At 38.8% G+C, this 20,878-nt stretch overlaps 1 protein-coding gene across 1 annotated transcript in view; it reads left to right on the forward strand.

The window, feature by feature from the left end:
• Tnks (tankyrase) overlaps positions 1 to 20,878 on the forward strand; it is a 151,025-nt gene that overhangs the window by 107,101 nt on the left and 23,046 nt on the right. Inside the window, exons 10-20 of the mRNA XM_038326814.2 lie at positions 407 to 498; positions 843 to 921; positions 6,663 to 6,834; positions 10,084 to 10,163; positions 11,568 to 11,713; positions 14,225 to 14,390; positions 15,704 to 15,923; positions 16,318 to 16,427; positions 18,730 to 18,918; positions 19,324 to 19,561; positions 20,769 to 20,851. Of these exons, the coding sequence (XP_038182742.1) occupies positions 407 to 498; positions 843 to 921; positions 6,663 to 6,834; positions 10,084 to 10,163; positions 11,568 to 11,713; positions 14,225 to 14,390; positions 15,704 to 15,923; positions 16,318 to 16,427; positions 18,730 to 18,918; positions 19,324 to 19,561; positions 20,769 to 20,851 (1,575 nt within the window). The remainder of the gene's footprint in view (positions 1 to 406; positions 499 to 842; positions 922 to 6,662; positions 6,835 to 10,083; positions 10,164 to 11,567; positions 11,714 to 14,224; positions 14,391 to 15,703; positions 15,924 to 16,317; positions 16,428 to 18,729; positions 18,919 to 19,323; positions 19,562 to 20,768; positions 20,852 to 20,878) is intronic.

Here is a 20,878-nt window from a genome sequence, read left to right on the forward strand (position 1 = left end):
CCAATGACTGAGCAGATCAGCTTATCCTCCCATTGGAGTAATGAAGAAACACTGACTTTTGTGGCTGATAGACCAGGGAAGACTCGAGTCATTTGTATAGATTTCCACAGCTCTGAAAAAGTGTTGTTCTAACGCCTTCAATACAATATATGCTTAGCAATATTGTCTGAAGAAAAAGAAATGAAATATCTTTAATGCTTAATTGAGAATATAATTTTACCTGGTTTGCGCTCGCAATGTGTTTAAAGGGAATATTGACCATCTCTATAGAGTAAAATGCATCATTATGTCATGATGCATTTTGAGATTACAATGTTGCAAATAGCTCCCAGCTGCAATTTCATTCAGGAGTTCATGTTTAAATAGAAGTTTGCTCTTCTTAAACTAAATTTTGTTTGTGTTACAGCACTGTGCTGTGGCCTCCTTGCATCCCAAAAGAAAGCAAGTGGCAGAACTGCTACTTAGGAAAGGAGCCAATGTCAACGAAAAGAACAAGGAGTAAGTATAGTCACAAAAGAGCAGACCAACGTTTTCCTTTTCTTTCATTGGATGATTTCATACATGTGTGTAATGTAATTTGGTCCTTTTCAGCCCCACCATTGCCCACTCCACACCTTCCCACTCAGAACCCCTTCTACCCAACAAGTCCCCTTCCTAGATTCATGTCTCATTTTTGTCCTGTTTGTTTGGGTTTTGTTTTTTTCTGGCTAAGTTTAAGTAGGGTTGCTTGAATGAGCATAGGCAACTTAGCAGTGGCTATACCACTGTCAGCAACCATTAGCTACTGATTGTTGTTACAGAAGAAGTTACAAAATTCTCTTTCCTTTTTCTCCTTTTCATAGTTTCATGACCCCTTTGCATGTCGCAGCTGAAAGAGCTCATAATGACGTCATGGAAGTTCTGCATAAGCATGGAGCAAAGGTACGCCCAGCTCAGCTTGAGGCAGCCAGCTATTCTGCTCTCGATACTTGATCCCCAGAAATTCCTCCTCTTCAGAAGGAACAGTTAGTTTCTGGGTTTTGTCTTTAAAGTCACAGGTTGTTCAATGAAGTTGATTTAATTTTTTTTTTTTTTCTGAAAAACAAATTATTTCTTTGTCCTTTCTTCCTGGTCTAGAAAGCAATAGGCAGCTGGCTTGACCGCTGTATTTTGAAATACATTCAGGCTTTCCATTTGTATTAGTTCTTTTCCTCATCCCCGTGATTAGACACCTGGCAGAAACAACTCAAAAATGATTTTGCTCATGATCTTAGAAGGGTTAGTTCTAGTGGTCCCTTGGCCCTGTGCACTTGGACAGAAAGCCATGATGGTGGAAGCATATGACAGAGGCATGGTGGTCACCTTGTAGAAGGCAGAAAGCAAGATAGGACAGGACCAGGAGTAAGATACCTTAAACAATCCATCCCCAGTATCCATGTCATCCAGCCACGTCCCATCTTCTCAAACCTTTCAGAATAGTGCTGTTGTCTGGGAACCACACCCCTGACATGAGCCTGAATGGGGGGCACTTCATATCAAAACCATGAAAAATACCCTAGTTCAGTTCCCAGCATCTCCATCAGGCTGTTCACAGCCACCCATAACTCAAGCTACAGAGGATCCAGCATCCTCTGTAGACACTTTTTTAAAACATGGAAATTACATTATTTGGGTGGGGTTGAATTGATTTTTTTTTTGTAGTGCTAGAGATTGAACCTATAGTCTCACATTCTAGATAAGTGTTCTACCACTCAGCTATGTTCTCCGCAACATATACCATTTTTAAGTTAATACTAGAATTAATATAATGCGACAGTCAACTTTCTTTTTTAGGTTTATTTTTGTTGTATGTGTAGGAGTAATGCAGGAACTTGAAATGCAGGAACTAGAGCTGATGTCATGAGGAATGCTGCATACTGACTTGCTCTCCATGCCTTGCTCAGCTTACACTTTTTTACAGCTCAGAACTACTTGCCCCAGGTGGTACCATGCACAATGGCCTGGGCCCTCCTAAAAAACATTATTAGTCAGGAAAATGCCCCACAGACTTGCCCACAGGCCAGTCTTAACTGAAGGTCTTTCTTCCCAGACGACTCTAACTTTTAACTTGACCCACCCCTAAAAAAACTAACCAGCATATCCACCTATCATAACTTTTTAATTAAAAAATATTAAAACACAATCTTCTAACGTATTTATAAATGATTCCTGCTTTGTGTTTAGGTGGTTTTGCAAGAGCATAAGGAAAGATGAAATTTGACTGTCATATTTTTTCAATGAAAACTTTAGTGTAATTAATAATAGCATTACAAGTAAAAACAATACCATTTAGTAAACATAGTTAATAATATGTTAGGTGGGCTCCACATATGTGTGAAATCTCTTCCACTAATAATAGCAGATGAAACCAAGTATCACAACGAAGCAGTGACCAGACTCTCAATCCTTACATCATAATTCTTTGTAAAATGAAAGGATTTGGATGCTGGAGACATGGCTCATCTTTTGTAGAGGATCTGAGTTCCATCCTTAGCCCCATGTTGAGCAACTTGCAGCTGCCTATAATTCAGCTCTAGGTATCTTGGTAGCTTGACCTTCTGACCTCCTTGGTACCTTACACATGTGCACATTCCCACACAGAGACACATAACGTACATGCAATTAAAAATAGTCTTTAAAAACAATTAAAATATTCTTACCAGAGCTAAGAGATATTTTACAACATAGTAAGGAAAGGCTTCTTTCCATTTTAATTAATCTTCCTGCCTTTTGCTTTTCCCCTTGCATTACATCAGCCTCAGATCTGTTTAGGTGTTTTAGTATTGCACTACTTGAGTATACTTTTACAAATAAGATTGTGTATTGAGTGTTTTCATTCACAGTACATATGATACAAAATTTTGCTTTAAAAGGACATTTGGTGTTTTTTTAATTAAAATCAAGATGAGTTAGAATCAAAAAGAAGAGTTACACAGATTTATTACCTATTTTGTAGCTACAACTGTGGCATTGTTATATAAATATGTTATGTCAAGCAGAAATATCAATAATCTAAGTGGGCTTTCTCTTATACTTGTAAACATTATTTTTGTACTGGTCTTGAGTTTGTAAGCATTTTATGACATTTATAATACTCATACAAGCTATGAATAATGTTCTTAATTTTTTAAGATATTATATATTTGTTGTCATCAATAAGGTATTTTATTTCAGAAAAGCATATGGAAAATAACATTATTTTAAAGTCTGTCTCATTGACATTGTGTAGGTCTAAGGTTTTCAGTCCTAACTTAGCCATTCATGTGTATAATGCATTTTCATTATCAGCATCTTAGTTCAGCAGTAGACTTCTCTGATTGAAAACATTCTGCCAGGGGCTGGAGAGATGGCTCAGCGGTTAAGACCACTGGCTGTTCTTCCAGAGGTCCTGAGTTCAGTTCCCAGCAACCACATGATGGCTCACAACTGTCTGTGATCTGGTGCCGTCTTCTGACCTGCAGATGTAGATGCAGACAGAACACTGTATACATAATAAATATAAATAAATCTTAAAAAAAAAAAAAAACTACCTTGTTGGCTTGCTGTAGCACATTCTGCCAGTGATGCAGAATGACTTCTAGAGAAGTGTATCCTTTCTGGTCTTCCACTGCAGCAAGTAAGTTGTTATTAGTTCTTTTAAGGACAATGACAACACAAGTTGTTGTCAATAGATCTCAAATGCCTTATCATGCTAGCTGCAGTGACAGATGCCTTTGCTCCACGCAAACTAGCAGGGGGGGAGGGGAATTAGTGAGAAAGAAGGAAGAATCTATGTCAACTCCCTGTTACCCATTCCAGGACCCCAAGGCAGGATGTTAATCCCACACACAAAGGGTTGGTGCATTCAGTCTTTCATGTATTAGTAAAAATTGTCTTGGCTGCTGCTGGGCCATGTTTTCCTTGCTTAGTATATCTTTCTGTGATTCCCATTGATTTTTAAATGGCCCATGGTTTCCATCTGATTCCAGTAGCACTTTCTGAGCGTGATCCTACGATCTAGCACCTGACAGAAACCGTAAGGGAGTTAGAGTGGGCTTCACTCGTGGTTCAGAGGTTCAGCCCATCGTGGCAGGAGAGCCACATCATGTCACACAGAGAGCAGAGCGGAGCAGGATAGAAGACAGAGGACACAGCCCTAGTGACCTGCCCCCCAGTCAGACCAGGACGCTCTGCAGTCCCATCTTTTAGTAGCCCCCAGATTTGGAATCTTTCACTGGATTAACACGTTCATTTAAACTGAAACCCTTAGAATCTAGTCATCTGTAGAAAAGCATTCACCGATAGACACACACACAGTTTCCTTTACTAATTACTACTTAGTCACTTCCTTAGTCCAGTCACGTTCACAATCAAAATTGACCATCACAGCCTCTAAATATGTGGCTTAAGAAAGTTTTAACTATTGTTATTAATAAGTTGAGTATGTAACATTAAATGAAGCATTTTCCTTCTTGAATGCAATTCTACACCTTAATAGACATAAAAATAATCTTAGCATTGAATGTTAAATATTTGTCAAGAAAGTCAAGACTTAGGACTTGGTCTCCAACCGATAATTTCTAAGGTATCAGAAGAACAAGATTCACTTAAAGGAATAAGTGAATATCTCATGTGGATAGAAAGTAGAACATAAAATTTCAATATATGACCAGCTTGTCAGTTTTCAGTGTTATCCATAAGTCCTTATCAAATGAAACTTTTTAAACTAAATCTTAAAAATTCCCTTACAAATTATTCTGAGAACCATTGACACATAAATTTTTATTCCTTAAAACATGAAGTTCCCCAGAGTAAGTGAGCAGTGGAACTGTGAATGAGCTGTTTTCCATATCACTCCGTTCCACTGTTTTTTACAGAAGGTACAGTGTGTTCTTTGTGTTCTGTTGATCTGCTTCAGTGGTACAGGTGAAATCCTAGATTTTCAGAAAACCATGGGATCTCTCTTGCCCAAAACATTTGTTTCCTGAGTATTCAGCTTTATTTGAAGGACTAGAGACATTAATTTGAGATCTTAACTTGGTAAGATCTGTATTTCACAAGAATAACTCTCCAACCATATTTACATGATTTAACAAGCTAAATTGAAATTCATTGTTTCCATTCATCTTTACAGCTGTATAATTGTGTATGTCTCATCTAATTTCCAGAAAAGTGTGAATAATTAGGATGTTTGCAGTTCTGGGTGTATTCTTCCATAATGAAGTGCCATTCATACAAAAACTCTAGTTTGGCATCTGTGTTTTCCATTAAGAAGTAAATATAACAGTGTTTCACTGTTCTTATGTACAAGGTCGGTTTTTCCTGCTGGAAAATGTGATAGAATTAAATTATGATATCATTTGCTAGTGAGTTTTCTGAAGACCATTTAAGAGTTTAAGTGAACCTTTGTCTGAACAAGTGCCACAGCTTTACCGGTAATGATAAAGAACTGGAAACAGAGTCTCTTAAACCCTAACCTTACTGCTGTGGGAGGTGTAAAAACGTTTTGAACAACTAGCATAAATCTGAGATTTTACTGTTATTCCCTTACTAAGATCATTCAAGAAGACAGTCAATATTTTCAACAGCATTAACTGAAGTCGAAAAAGTGATCCCAAATGGTGTAATTTGTAAGTGCTGAGTCAGCATTGGTATCCAGAAAGGGTTGAGTCGCTGAGGCCTCAAGATGAGGGAGGACATGGAGAAGGGGTTTCTGAAAGCAGTTGTACAGTTTATCTGACTGGAGTAACAGGCGTTTGCTGGAACATTCTAAACTATTAGACTAGTTAAATTTGACCAAATCATGAGCATAACCCAAAAGCTGAACATTTATTTAACATAATTAAGTTACTGTTTCTCATATACACTCTTCAAGGTTTGAAAATGGAGCATTGAATCCTCGAGGCAATTTCCAGTCAAATGTATATATAATTAAGGTATCTGTTGCAGGATGAGCATCAGTGCCCTGAAAATAGGAAATCTAAAATGCTCTAAAATCAAAAGTTTTGAATTATCTGTGCTATACAATGGAAAATGTCATACTTGACCTCATGTAATAGACTACAATAACAACACAGGCACACAAAAATGAAGTTGCCTTCAACTTATCTGTACAAAGTACATATGAAACAAATTAAGCTTGTGTTTAGATGTGGTTCCTGTTTCCAAAATATCTCGTAATTTATGTACAGGTACCCTCAAACACAAAAGATTTTGAAATTGGAAAACACTTCTAATTAGGGATCCCCAACCAGAATAAAAGGCATTCCTAAATGTAATGAACTACATTACTAGTTCTTTGCATATATATTGTGTTATCTTGATACTCTGCATGTGAGCAGACTGTTCATTCTGAGACATTTGTTGGGTGTCCACAGTGTGGCTAGCAGTGAATGCCAGATGAGAGTCCCTGCCCTCCAAGACCTCCCATTCTTTCTTCTGAGTGGAGTGTGGCAGGAAGCTTTCAGGGAAGTCAAGGGGGGGATGTGATTTTATTTTTTCCCTAGACACTCAGGCCACTAAGATGAAGCTATTTCTGTAGCACTGGTAAACAAAAGTTAATGCCATTTTACTAAAAAGTTTCAAAGTTGGCTTTTCTTGCAAGGTTGGATTTGCTATAGTGTGAAAGAATACCTGATTTCACATGGCCACCAATGCTCTTTCAGATGAATGCACTGGACAGTCTTGGACAGACTGCTTTGCATAGAGCTGCCTTAGCAGGCCATCTGCAGACCTGCCGCCTCCTGCTAAGTTACGGCTCTGACCCTTCCATCATCTCCCTGCAAGGCTTTACAGCAGCACAGATGGGGAATGAAGCAGTGCAGCAGATTCTGAGTGGTGAGTTCCACTTCCCATTTCCTCTCCCCCAGTCTGGGAACCTGACCTGAGTGCTTGCTTCTCACATCTCCCCGTCCTGACTCTCAAAATTAGACAGTAGCAGCCTACTGAAAACTCAGGAACCAGATCCAAATGAATTCAGTAGAGTTATTCTTCTTTCTCACTCACTGGCCTTTGTCTGGGCTCCATCTACTGTAGACAAAGAGAAACATAGAGACAGCTGTAGACTGGTGGTCAAAAGCCTGGCCCCTCTGCTGCCTATAAGCAGTACACTCAAGCTCTGTAGGCCCTGGGCCCCCTGTATAGCAGGTACCTTGTGGTACCTTCTATCCAGAAATAAAATTCATATCAATACATGTTACATGATCTAACTATACTTAAAAGTCTACATTAAAACTTCCTAAGCATCTATAATGAAAGATCCTACTATGAGGAGGAAAATGCTAGTAAGCTGCAGACAGTCTTCCAGTTATTGCCTAACAGCTTGGACAGGACACAGCTCGAAGACCAGAACTGACCCACAGATGTTTTCAAGGGCTCCTAAGAATTGCAGCCCAGTAGAGGAGCACAAAATCTCAAGTACATGGTGGTGGTGATAGGCGTGTGAATGCTGCATGTGGGGAGCAACCTCAAGAAGTAATTTTACAGCCTTTCTTTTCCTCCCTCTGCAGTTTACTCTGCTTCAGTCTGTAGATTTGCTGACAGAGATTGTGCATAAAACTGACGGGAAAGCAGGCACTGACTTCCTAACTCCCAGAATTAGAAGTAACAGCCTACTGAAAACTTAGGAACTAGACGCTAACAATTCAATATAGTTACTTGTCTTCCTCACTCATTGACCCTTCCACCAGTCTTCACCACTAGAATATGGACGGGAGTTTAATCTTGAATATTAAACGCCTGCCTTATACAGAGCAGCAGGCTCTCTGCTGCAGAAAGATAATTACTCCCCCACAAGGAAATACATCTTTTAAGAACTTGTAATCATCTTATAAATTAGGATTTTTATGAAATATTATCTTGTGCTTTTTACTGGGAATCAGTCACTACTGAATTTTTCTTTCTGTGAGTTATAACTATAAATAAACAAACATATAGTTACTGCATCAATTCCTCACAATATTGTACATAAATGTTAACAATGGTTAACAAAATGGGGATGAAACATCAAATAAATCCAGCAAATTGGATCCATATAATGCCTTTAAAATGCCTTCAAAGCAAATGCATTTCAAATATATGATTTCTGGGGAAAATGAAATTGAATATGGAATCATAAATAAGTTTCAGTTACTATTATAATTCTACTCTAAAATTGATTTGTGATACATATAGTTAATTAAATAATAAACTTAGGAAATGGTAGGACTCAGTTTGCCATATTCATTATTGATTTAGAAAGATAATACAAATAATAGAACTGTCTAAAGTAGGGCCTTTTAAAACCATGGAGAAACGTTGGGTTTTCTTTGTGTTTTGTTTGAGGGTTTTTTTATACTAATATTTCTACATTCCCAGATCTCTTTTCACTTTTTAACCTCGAGACACAGTCTAAGCTGCCAATGCTGGTCTTGAACTTACTCTGTAACCTAGACAGGCCTCAATCTATAATATTCATGCCTCACCTACTTCTTCAGGAGCTGGGATTTGCCTTTCAAGCCCCGAAACAAGTCTATTCTAAACTTAGTTTTTCAGATTTGTGCAGATGCAGAGCTGCCCAGCTGCTGTCATTGTAAGTCAGCATGTTTAACGTTTACTCTTTGACCTTTCCATAGTTCTTAGAATCATTCTAGCTGGTGCACAAGATATTTTGCTTGACTAGAAAATGACTCTTTCCTAGTCATTCCCCATCAGCATGCTGCAATGAGTAACCTAAGGACACAAAGGATGCTTTGCTGAGTTTTCTGTTGCTGGAATCACTCTCATAGAGATTAAGTCGAGTGTTGCAGGACCTGTAAGTGTAGCACACATGCACAGTGAGGATGGAGACGGGGGACCATAAAGGAGGCGAATACAGGTAGCCAAAAGAATTAGGTTTGACACAATGAGTCTAATATGAAGTTGACCAAAATCAACTTGGCAAATATTTTTTGAGTTGTGTTTATAAAAGGGAAATATAAATAGGATCAAGGATCTGGTTCTAGTCCTTAGCAACTCCACAGATTAACTAGTGCAATATAACACATTCTTTAAGGAAAAATAATTTTAAAATGTACTTCATTGTCTGAAATATTCTTTTTTTCCTCTTTAGTCTTGGTATTTTATCTGCTTTAATCTTAGTATTTTATCTGCTAAGTGTTATTAATATGATCAAATAGTTTGTCTTCTATGGAAGAATTCTTTAACTTATCTATAAAAGTCACTCTCCCGAACAAAGCACTGTAGAAAAACTAAAGTGTTTCTTCTAAAATCTGAAGCCTTCTGTAGCATCACTTGATCCTCCCACTTGGCCTGTGAGCTCAGTAGCTCTGATCATGACATAATGTAATCTTAAACTGGAAGGAACTTTGAGGACAACCACCTCTCACACTTGAAATGCAAAAACTAAGGTGATATGCTGGCTAGATGGCTCAGTGCTCACAGGTGCTTGCTGAGCAAGCCTGACTCCTCATCTCTAGTTTCCATATGTGTTATGGCACATGTATCCTGGACACTAATAATAAATAAAAATATCAGAAATCTGAAGTATCCTCCAAAGTTCACATAGAGCCCAGGCCTGTGGTCAGATTTCCTGCCACACACTCCTTTTGTATTGATGTATGTACATTCTGAAAACCACATTTAACATGAGCATATTGAATTCTTTAAAGACCAGTGTTGAATAAATTTTTGTTATATTTATATTTGATAAATCAAAATATCTGACTTGTATCTAAATGTAAAAATCAAACTCAATATGTTCTGTTTAGCATTGTTATCATATCTCCCAGTTATCCAGGCATTGGAAAGTCTGGAGATGTTTTTGATCTCCTGCTCCAGCTTTGCTCACTCCCCTTTGAAACAGTCTTTAGCCAGAACATTTGATGATTGGAATAGTGAAGCATCAAACTGTCCCCTGTGCTAGAATTATTTAAACTGGATGTCAGTAAGGTGTAAATTGAAGTAAAAGGTGCTTATTTGAGTAAGTTGGGGAAGTAACCATCACAGATATAGCTAACCTTAATCTCTCTTCCCTCACTAAACAATCTCCTTCCATAACTTTCTATAGTAACCCAAAAACCAACCTAATCTTTCCTTTCTTGGATACAGAGAGTACTCCTATCCGCACTTCTGATGTGGACTATCGACTCCTGGAGGCATCAAAAGCTGGGGACTTAGAAACTGTGAAGGTAAATAGTGCCTTTACTTTTACTGTTGGAATCTTGCTACCCAGTTCATTTGTATGCATTTACTACTCAAAACAAACTTTAAAAAAAATTAAAAACAATTGACGGTATATCTAGACAGGAGCGTTCTCTGCTACTAAGATTTTCCCACTTTGTGCCTTATAGCACCTAAACCATAAAAAAATAAGATATGCATGCATACAATTTTATTACATCAGATGTAATAAAAATTAGAATTTCTGTGTACATGTGTGGAAGGGACAACTTTTTAGAGTTAGTTTTCTTTTTCCACCATGGGGAACCTGGGAATTGAATTCAAGCTGTCTGGTTTGGTGACAAGTGCCTTTACCCCATGAGCCATTTTGCTGGCCTGGAATACAAATCTTAAAGTTATCTGTTTGTATGCAGGTCAGCAATATGTGCTTTCAAGTTTCTAAGCGATACATTCACAATAAAGGAAAATTTAATTTTAATAGTGGAATGTAAATGTCCAAAGAATACATACAGATTGAAAATTCAGTCTGGTGTATTTCTTTCTGAAAAGACTGAGGAATTATTAGAAGCTAACTGGGTGTGGTAGCTCATGCCTTTCATCTCCTTGGAAAGCTGAGGCATGAGCATTGCTGTGAGTTCTGGGATAGCCTGCACTATGCGAGTAATACTCTACTTCCTCTCTCCCCACCACCACCTCCTGGGGGGAAGGGAAGAGAGAGTGGATTAGAGGGAGAAGGGAAGGAAAAGGTTGTTCACTGTATAAAGTGTGTTAAAATTTGAAAAACAGGATATACAGTTTCTTTGGCATTCAACCAGAAAAGAATAGAATCAAGAGCTTGTAGGTTCTAAAAAGAAAGTTTCTCTTGACCCACATTCAAGGAGACTCTCTTTAGTTTCTTTAGTTCCTGTGGTCAAGTTGATATGGGCAAAGAACAGCTACGTGTACCGTAAAACTTCATGTGTGATGAGATTGACACAGAAGAGGCGGGAGGCTCCATGTGCTGCCCTTGGGGGTTTCTGCTGGATTGGTCTAGGGCATGCTGACAAAGACTAACTTCCCCTCTATATATACTGAGAGTGTCTGTGGTCACTGTACTGACAAACGGAGTGGGGATTCTCCTTTGGAGCATTTTGAAACAGTATGTGGCCCAGACTGTCCTCAAACTCACTGTGTAACCCACACTGGCCCCCAAATTAAATATCCTCCCACCTCACCCTCCCTAGCTCTGGGATTTTAGGTTTGCTTCACCATGTCTGGCTATGGTGCTGATTTTTAACATTTTAATTACCTCATCCCAAGAATATTTGCTGTATAACAATAGTGATCTAAATGCTACACAATTTTAGAGAAAAATCTGTGAATGATTGTTAATGGTGTTGTTTCTGTCTCTGTGTCTGTGTACACCACAAAAGCAACTCTGCAGCCCACAGAATGTGAATTGCAGAGATCTGGAGGGCCGGCATTCTACACCCCTACACTTTGCTGCAGGCTATAACCGCGTGTCTGTTGTGGAGTACCTTCTACACCATGGAGCTGATGTCCATGCCAAAGACAAAGGGTATGTGTTCAAATCCAGGTCTTTGGGCTTCATTTTCCTCATACTTAATCTATTTATTTATTTTTAGCATAAAATTACATATTTTTTTACCTACAGAACATAACTGCTTTCTTTAGAACAAGAAAATTTACAAATGACAGATACTCTTTTTTGAAACATTGTTTTGGTGTTGTAGGTGCTTTCCCCACTTAAACAATATACATGTTTCACTTAAATCATGATTTAAACAAACATACAGTATAGAAAGACAAGGATCATTCATCCCACCTCCTAAAGATGCAAAGTAAGCAGTTTGCTGGTAATTCTCCAGCTTTATCTTTGGTTGTGTACACCAATTGCGAATCACTTGGGTTGTGCCCCCTTAGCACCTCTGACTTTGCACTGTGCAGTAGATAGGCGAGGGTGCTGTTCGGTAGTCTGCTTTGATCTTCACCTGGTCTCACCCAGTAGGAGATATGCATGGAATGCCTTCTGATTTGGTGCATCCCTTGCATGCCTGTGTGTAGGATTTTATTTCATTTGTGAATGTTTTCATGTAATTTGTTATTTACATTCATCTCATATTTTTTGCTATTAAAAATAGATGATTTCTTCCGAAAAGAATTCAGTCCATGCCAGAATCACCAATGTTAATAGAAATATACTTCTGTTTCTACCAGTTTAAATTGTATTTTGATATTAGATGAATTATTTGACAAACCAGGTAAAACTTTTCAAGCAGCTGCTTAGAAATATAAGGAGAGTATTTTAGCCAGAAGATTTTCCATAGTCTAAGTTAATTTTGCACCTGCTCAGATAAACCAGGCATGTTCTATGCACTTGCTTTGCATGACTTGGGGTTCAGGCAACCATTATGTGTTTGTCTTTGTAAAGTAGTGCACCAGACATGATGATCTGAGCATCATCACTAGTTGTTTCCAAACTCTAGTCCATTGGAGAGCAGCCGTGTGCTCCTGTGACTCACTGTAGTGCCAGCATATTCCAGTAAAGCCATCATTCCAGAGGACACTGGTTTCTAGCTAGAACGGCACTGGTATCTTGTTTTTACTGTGTCCTACATCAGCTAAAGCTGATCCTTCAGTGCACTGATTTGAAAGTCTGTCTTTTTCAGCTACCTTTGAGAATGTCACCTGGTTTCTGTGAAAACGTGGTCATCTGCAAGTTTCCTTAGGAAACAAGGGTGCTAGGTTCTCTTACCTGAGTAGAATTTATAACAGAGAGCCTTTATTTCCCTTGGTGAATTCTCTTCTTATGGGGAAAAGGGTTAGAGTTTGGTTTGTTTGAGATGAAGGTTTCTCTCTGTAGTCTGGCCCCCTGAAAATTGTTATGTGTAGACCAGGATGAGCACAAACTCACAGAGATCTTCTGCCTGTGCCTCCTAAGTGCTGGGATTAAGGCGTGAACCACCACTGGGATCAAATTTGAGTTTTGATTGCTTGGTATGTCAACATTTTAAATTGTGCAGAGAAACCACTACTGAAACGTTGTGAGTTAAAAAATAACTAAAACAAATGGTGAAACTTGTCAACTGAATAAATAGATGTCCTGTATATTTTATGTATTGCATATTACATTATTGCATATTATGCATCATATAAGTATGCTAAGAATTTTCATTAGTAAAATCAAAGTCAAAGAAAATCTGAGAGATGATAAAAACAGGTTGGTTAGTATTTGTGCTTCTACTCTGTAGGGTGCAGAGCTTTGCATTGCTAGGATGAAAGTAAGAATTGAAAGGATTATGTTAAACAGGCCCAGTGTCCCAGCTGCTTGGGAGACTGAGGCGGTAGGATTTGAAATCAGTGCCTGCTTGCTTTGTAGAATGAGTTCAAGAATATCTATCTTAAAATAGAAAAGGCTAGGTGTGTAGCTCAGTGATTGAGTAGCCTAGCATGCATGAAATCCTGGGTTTTAATCCCAGCACTACTCAAAAAACTGTATTGTGATTACATTTTATTTTGTGAGTGTGTATATCTACATGTATTTCAAGATTAATGATTGCTGTAATATAAGATTTTATATTGGAATTTTTTAATTATTAATGTTTGAGTTGGTGAGATGGCTTAGCAGGTAAAGACACCACTGTGCAAGCCTGTTGACCTGAGTTCAAACCCTAGCATAAAGGGGATGGGAGAGAACTGACTCAGAGTTGTCCTCTGACCTCCACATGTGCCATGGTAACATACCTACTGCCCGGTAAATAAAAATTGTTAGTCCTGCCTAGAAATGGGAGCCCATATCTAAGAGACCGAAGAGGAAGTATTTCTTTTTGAGCAGATGTTCAGTGTACGTGATCCCGTAGAAAAACGAGGAGTTGAGGCAGAGTCTCATTTAGCCTGTACTGGGTTGAAAACCCGTCTGTAGCTGAGGATACCCTCGAACTCCTGCCTTTGCCTCCTGAGTACTAAGATTATAGACATGTACCGCCACATCCAGCAAAAGAGCATTTTATTATGTTATTTTAGCTGAAAGATCTGATCTGTTTTATAACTCTAATTTTCTTTTGTTTAGTGGCTTGGTTCCTCTTCACAATGCCTGCTCCTATGGACACTATGAGGTAGCTGAGCTCTTGGTGAGGCATGGAGCTTCTGTGAATGTGGCAGACCTGTGGAAATTTACCCCTCTCCATGAAGCGGCAGCCAAGGGAAAATATGAAATCTGCAAGCTCCTTCTAAAAGTATGTAGATATGAAGAGCTGCCTGGCTTTAGTTATTGCTTGAAATTAAGAGTATTGGGACCCATTGAAAACAGCGCTGGGGAGACAGTCCGTCTCCAGGTGACGCCGTGATGCTTACACAGTGTCTGACAGGCCTTCCTGAGCAGATTCAATGGAGGTCATGTTAATAAAGAAGGTTTTGGGGAGAGCTGATTTAATTTGCATGGCTTATCTAATATAGCACCAATATTAGAAAAAATGGCCTAGAAACCTCTTCACTCATGTTGATGTTTGCGATACAGTTACTATTGCTACCCTCAAAGCTAATGATAACTCACCCTTACTAAATATCACATACACTTGTTTGTCATGGAAGACAACTGTGTGGTTTCCCATCTTAACCAGAGAAAAATTATTCCTGTTACATGTAAGCACATTTTATGCTTTTATTTGATACAGTTAATACCATAAATATATATGGAAAATATTACCACTAATTAGTTTTAAAAAGCAAATTACTTTTAGTTCATTATTAATTCATTGTCTACTTGAATATTAGGGTTTATTTGTTTAAAACAAAGTCTTACTCTGTAGCCTTGACTGGCCTGGAATTTACAGAGACCTGCCCGCCTCTGCCCCACAAATTCTGGGATTAAAGGTGTGTGCCACCACACCTGTGATTTCCACAGTGAGTCAACAGCTGTCTGTGTCAGGGCTATAGTAGAAATTCTTGGCCCTCGGGTGTAAATACATCATGAAATACATTTTTAAAACCATGATACTTTTTTTAACCAATACCATTTAGAGTTCAGTAGTTTTTTTTTTTTTTAACTTGTATTTCTTTTTTCTTTTTAATGGTGCTGCCTAAATATCTTTATGCAATTTGATTTAGGGCTATAATTCAGTGGTGGATTGCTTGCCTACCAAGTGTAAGGCCCTAGTTTTATCACTAAAGCTCTTTGTTTGTGATAAAGGGGCATGTTACAATTAAGTCTGGCCAAAATTAACATCTATACAATTATAAAAAGTAAAAGAGATTTCAGAGGTAACTTCAAGTCTCTTGGAAAGCTTGTCACAAAAGAACAGAAGGTGCCCACTACCCTCCCAGCTTCACTGTCACCCTGGACCCTGAGACTTTAGTTAATAGTTAGCAAGATTTGGGTCACTTTTCTAAGTAGTTACAAAATAAAGCAGAATTTAGATTCCTGTTTTCAGAGTGCATGTAGAATAGATTTTTTTTTCTGAGAAGCCAGGGTATAGGTAGCAAATTCAATGATGTTGATGGTACCGGCCCACGTGCAAACACACAGTCACCCCTCGGTTTTGTCTTATAGCATGGAGCAGATCCAACTAAGAAAAATAGAGATGGAAATACACCCCTAGATCTGGTCAAAGAAGGAGACACAGATATTCAGGACCTACTGAGGGGGGACGCCGCACTGTTGGATGCCGCCAAGAAGGGCTGTCTGGCCAGAGTGCAGAAGCTTTGCACCCCAGAGAATATCAACTGCAGAGACACCCAGGGCAGAAACTCAACTCCTCTGCACCTGGCAGGTAAGCATTACTGTGTGTCATCCCATGGTCCTTTTTAATATCCAGTTAAACACTGCTAAATATGCGCCAGGTGCTTAACCACTTGGCTTGCAAAGGTGCTTGCCACCAGGCTTCTCAACCTGAGTTCAATTCCCGGAACTCATGTGGACAACTGAGAATCAACACCTGTAGATTGTCTTTGTTCTAAGACCTCCAAACTCATGCTTGGTGCCTGCAATGCCTGTGAAAGACATTGGCATGTATTGTACACTTTAGTAAAGACTCAGTTATGTGAAGACAGTATTAGCATTTGAGGAAAAAATTAAAATCTTAAATTTTCTGTTCTTTATTTATACATATGTGAGAATTGTATTCGTTTCTCTTGACCTGACATGTCCTTTCTTACTCTTAACAGCAGGCTACAATAACCTGGAAGTAGCTGAGTACCTTCTAGAGCATGGAGCTGATGTTAATGCCCAGGACAAAGGAGGTTTAATTCCACTTCACAATGCAGCATCTTATGGGGTGAGCATGATATAGTGAACATTTAGAAACCTTCCCTGGCATTTAATTCTTTGCTAAATATGCATTACATGTTAAAGAATAGATATCTAACCAGCAGCATAGCTGAATGCATTTTAACCATCTATGTAAGTTTTGTCACGCTTTCCCTTGTAATTCCTTTTTGAAGAATACCCTCACTTTTGAAAGCATTCTGTCTCTAGCACAGTATCTAACATTATCTAACACAGTAATTGGTGTGTAATGGGTCATGTATAAATCTCACCTCTACCTCGGACAGATTTTAGAAATTATTGTAGTTGCTTACACTTATCTCTAGAATCTTAAAAGTGTCTAGCCAAGTAGTTAAGCGATTCACACATAGTTTAATAGCATTCTCCTGAGGGAGTAACCTCCCAAGTGAAAGTGTGAAGCCATCTTTCCAGGCACTGTAACTGTGTTCACAGGGAAGAGGAGGTGCTTCAGTGCCTTGATGCCATTTGTCAGAACTAGCGGTAACCAAGGTGCTCAGGCCTGATGCATCGCAGTAGAAATAAGTCAGACATGAAGAATGCCCCCGTGCCTGTCTGTTTTTGCGCATCTCCATCTTGGACATAAATCCCCAGTTATCTAGCAGTTCCTGTATACCAGGTTCTTGGGTGATGTAGTGACCCCCACTGTTCATTTTCTACAAACCTACTTTGTAAGTGCCTGCAGTCCTGCTCTCCTTTTCTGTCTGCAAAAGAGAAAACTGAAGAGCATTGCCTACTGTCTCTGTTGTGACACTTGTGTTTTCAAATGCCAGGTCTGAGCTCGGGCTGCCCTTTGGATCTGCATTTTTTTAAAAAGCCACCTCAGTTTTTTCAAACAGAGAGACAAACACATGTTTAAGAAGCTTAAAAAAAATTACAAGTTTCATGAGAATTTTTTATGATAATGGGCCTTATTCTGCTTAATATCCTTTATATTATATCTGTACATACAAAGGGCAGTTAGTTTCTGTACTATTAATAAATATAAAAGTGTTGGCATTTTTTCCTTACCCAAAGCCTGTGATTTTATAAGAGTAAGTCATTTGGCTGGTTTGTTCTCTTTCTCATTTTGCAGTGTTTTCCCTCAAAGGGATGATACTTGAAGGTTGCATGCCATCGTTGTTGTAAAAACTACATACAATTAATGGCTTTAGCTATAGCCCATATTTCTCTCCTATTTCCCATCTTTTTAATATTTAGTCCCCTGTCTTTATGCCATTTGTCACTCGCAGCATTTTGTGATGCAGCTCAATGCTAAAACCCCTCAAACTAGACACTGCAGCAGAGTCAGCCCCTCGTCTAAGCTCCTCACTCAGTCCTCTGCTGTCACGGGAGACCAGAGCTAAGCTGCAGCTTCTTTGTGCATTTAACCCTCATTTTTATTATTATTTGTCGTAGTGGTATAGCTACCTAAAAAGAACTGAGAAGCCTAAGAGTTGTAATTCAACTCTGATTGGGTAATACTCCTTCTTAATTGGTCTTTTAGACATTTGCCAGCCAATTTAGCAAGCGTGTAATTGGTTTCACTAAGCACACACTGTAGATTCAATAGAAAGAATGTTTTAACAATACATACTGAATACACAGCTCATTTATACACCCACATACATACAAACTATAACTTCTTTTGGACTATATAATTTTGGAAGTCTATGCCAATTAGTCTACCAAATTGCAGTACTCTTTTAATAAAATACAGAAAGCACAATTTAAGTATCTTATATGATTTGAGGAATGACTTTAAATTATCCCATGTTTTGGATTGACTGAATAGAAGTGCTTTTCCAACACATCATTTGAATGAAAGAAGACAGTTGGGGTTTTATTTTGTTTGAAGTGATTTTGATAAAATCATAGCTTTCATGTTAGAAGTCTGCACATAAACTGGAAAATTAATTTTATAATGTTCTCATAATTCCCAATGGGTTTTCAGAGTAGCCTGATCTCAGAAGAACCCTGGTTTCATTGTGTCCTCCCCTTCATATTATTGGCAGTGGGAAGCCTTTCTTAGGAATTACCTGATCTTTACTTTCGGAATGACTAGCTTTAAGCCAGCCTGAGCTACATGAGACCCAGTCTCAGAAAACAAAAACAGAAGGGCAAGAGAATCGTTGTGGGAAGAAAAGTCCAAAACACAGTAGAGGGGCTGGGTGTGTGTTTGTTTTAAGAAGAAATTTCTATTAAGGATGAGAACACAGGCCTGGAAGGAATTGTTAAATAGAAAGAAGGATACTTGATGGAACTCTACCTGGTGGTTTTCTTCTTAAGCCTCTGTGTCCTCTTGATTTTCCCAGCATGTTGACATAGCGGCACTACTGATAAAATACAACACATGTGTAAATGCAACGGACAAGTGGGCCTTTACTCCGCTTCATGAAGCGGCCCAGAAAGGAAGGACACAGTTGTGTGCCCTACTCCTAGCACATGGTGCAGACCCAACCATGAAGAACCAAGAAGGTCAGACACCTTTAGATCTGGCGACGGTAAGTCCTTGTGACAGCTGGGTTATTCACAAGGATGTCAGGCCTGACTCTGCCTTCCAGTGCTCACCTGGCAGTTCATTTGGCAGAGTTGGCGTTCTTCCTGAAAATCTTAGCAGAAGCCACATGTGCCCTGGGTTTTTTGTTTTGTTTTGTTTTGTTTTTTTTTTTTGTACTTCTGGGATATCTCATGTGTCATCAGCCCCTTTAGTTTTCTACGCCAGTTGCCTAACTTGCAGCTCTCGTTCACAGCCACCACTCAACGTTAGATGCCTCTAGCCAAAAGCAAGTGTCAATTTCCGTGCCTGGTAGCCTTCAAAAAAAAAAAAAAAATCACAAAATGCTTGGTGCTTAGTGAAAGACTTAACATTTATGATGTTTTTGTGTTTTCCTTAATTACTATTTTAGGCTGATGATATCCGAGCTTTGCTGATAGATGCCATGCCCCCAGAGGCCTTGCCTACCTGTTTTAAACCTCAAGCAACTGTGGTTAGTGCCTCTCTGATCTCACCAGCATCCACCCCCTCCTGCCTCTCTGCTGCCAGCAGCATAGATAACCTGACTGGCCCTTTGGCAGAGCTAGCTGTAGGAGGGGCCTCCAATGCAGGGGATGGCGCTGCCGGTGCAGAAAGGAAAGAAGGAGAAGGTAGGTAGCGCTTCTTGGGTTAAAATTTATAGTGGGTCAGTTACTTTTTTCTTCTGGTTATTAAAAACTTAAAGATAGCCTCTCTCTTAACCTTTATGAGTTCAAGGACATCCTGGACTACATGGTAAGACCCTATCAAAGATGGGGGTGGGATATGAGAGGAAAGGGGAAGGAGAAAGGAAATGAGGACTTGACATTGGATAACCAGCACCAACGTAAAAAGCTGGGTACAGTGGCTGAGTAGTCCCAGTACTGAAGAGGCAAAGGCAAGAGGATCCCTGGGACTTGCTGGCCAGCCAGTTGGATCCAGGTTCAGTAAGAGACTCTCCAGAAAGTGGGTGGATGGATGAATAAATGAGATCCAGATTCAGTAAGAGACTTTACAGAAAATGGGTGGATGGATAGATGGGTGGATGGATGGACGGGCAGGCGGGTGGACTGGTGGGTGGACAGACGGACGGACAGGTGGATGGATGGATAGATAATGAGGAAGACACTCAACACTGACCTCTGGCCTCTACAGACACAAACATGTATACACACATATACTATACACACAGAAATAATTTTCAAAAATAATAAATCAGAACAATAGCTGCTACTTTTGACTTTTTCTTGTTTAATACATTAAAAGTATTTTATCAGATATGGGCTGGAGTACAGATGCTGCTTTTAAACTAGACCAGAGGACCTAGTTTAGTTACCAGCACCCACATTGGGTAGCTCACAACCCCCTTTACTTCACCTGAGGACTTCAGTATCCTCTTACAGCTTCCAGGGACACCTGGACTCAACCTGCGTATACTCACACATAAACATACACACATACACAAATACACACACAACTAAAAATAGTAAAATCTTTAAATATTATATAAAATGATGTTGTTATATTAAAGATTAATATATTTGTTATATATCTTACAATATATAAACCTATATTTTAGTTCTATATTTTGTATGTTTTAGAATTATTATAAGTATTAGTCTGTTGCTATGCCAAAGATAAAATTTAGAATAACTTGAGGTACTTAAGTTAAATATGTATATTTGGCGTTAATTTATATCATGTGAAATCAGAGAAACCCTGTCTTGAAAATGAGTGAATGAGTGAATGAATGAAAATAAAGAAATTGAGTTATATGGAAATGCTGAAACCTTCCATAGAATGAGAAAATTCTAAGAGATTTAAATCTTTCTGTTTTAGTTGCGGGTCTTGATATGAATATCAGCCAATTCCTTAAAAGCCTTGGCCTTGAGCATCTCCGGGATATCTTTGAAACAGAGCAGGTAAACTCTTGTGTACTCTTTCATCTT

The sequence above is a fragment of the Arvicola amphibius genome, chromosome 4 (assembly GCF_903992535.2).
Source record: "Arvicola amphibius chromosome 4, mArvAmp1.2, whole genome shotgun sequence".
Taxonomy (NCBI): Eukaryota; Metazoa; Chordata; class Mammalia; order Rodentia; family Cricetidae; genus Arvicola; species Arvicola amphibius.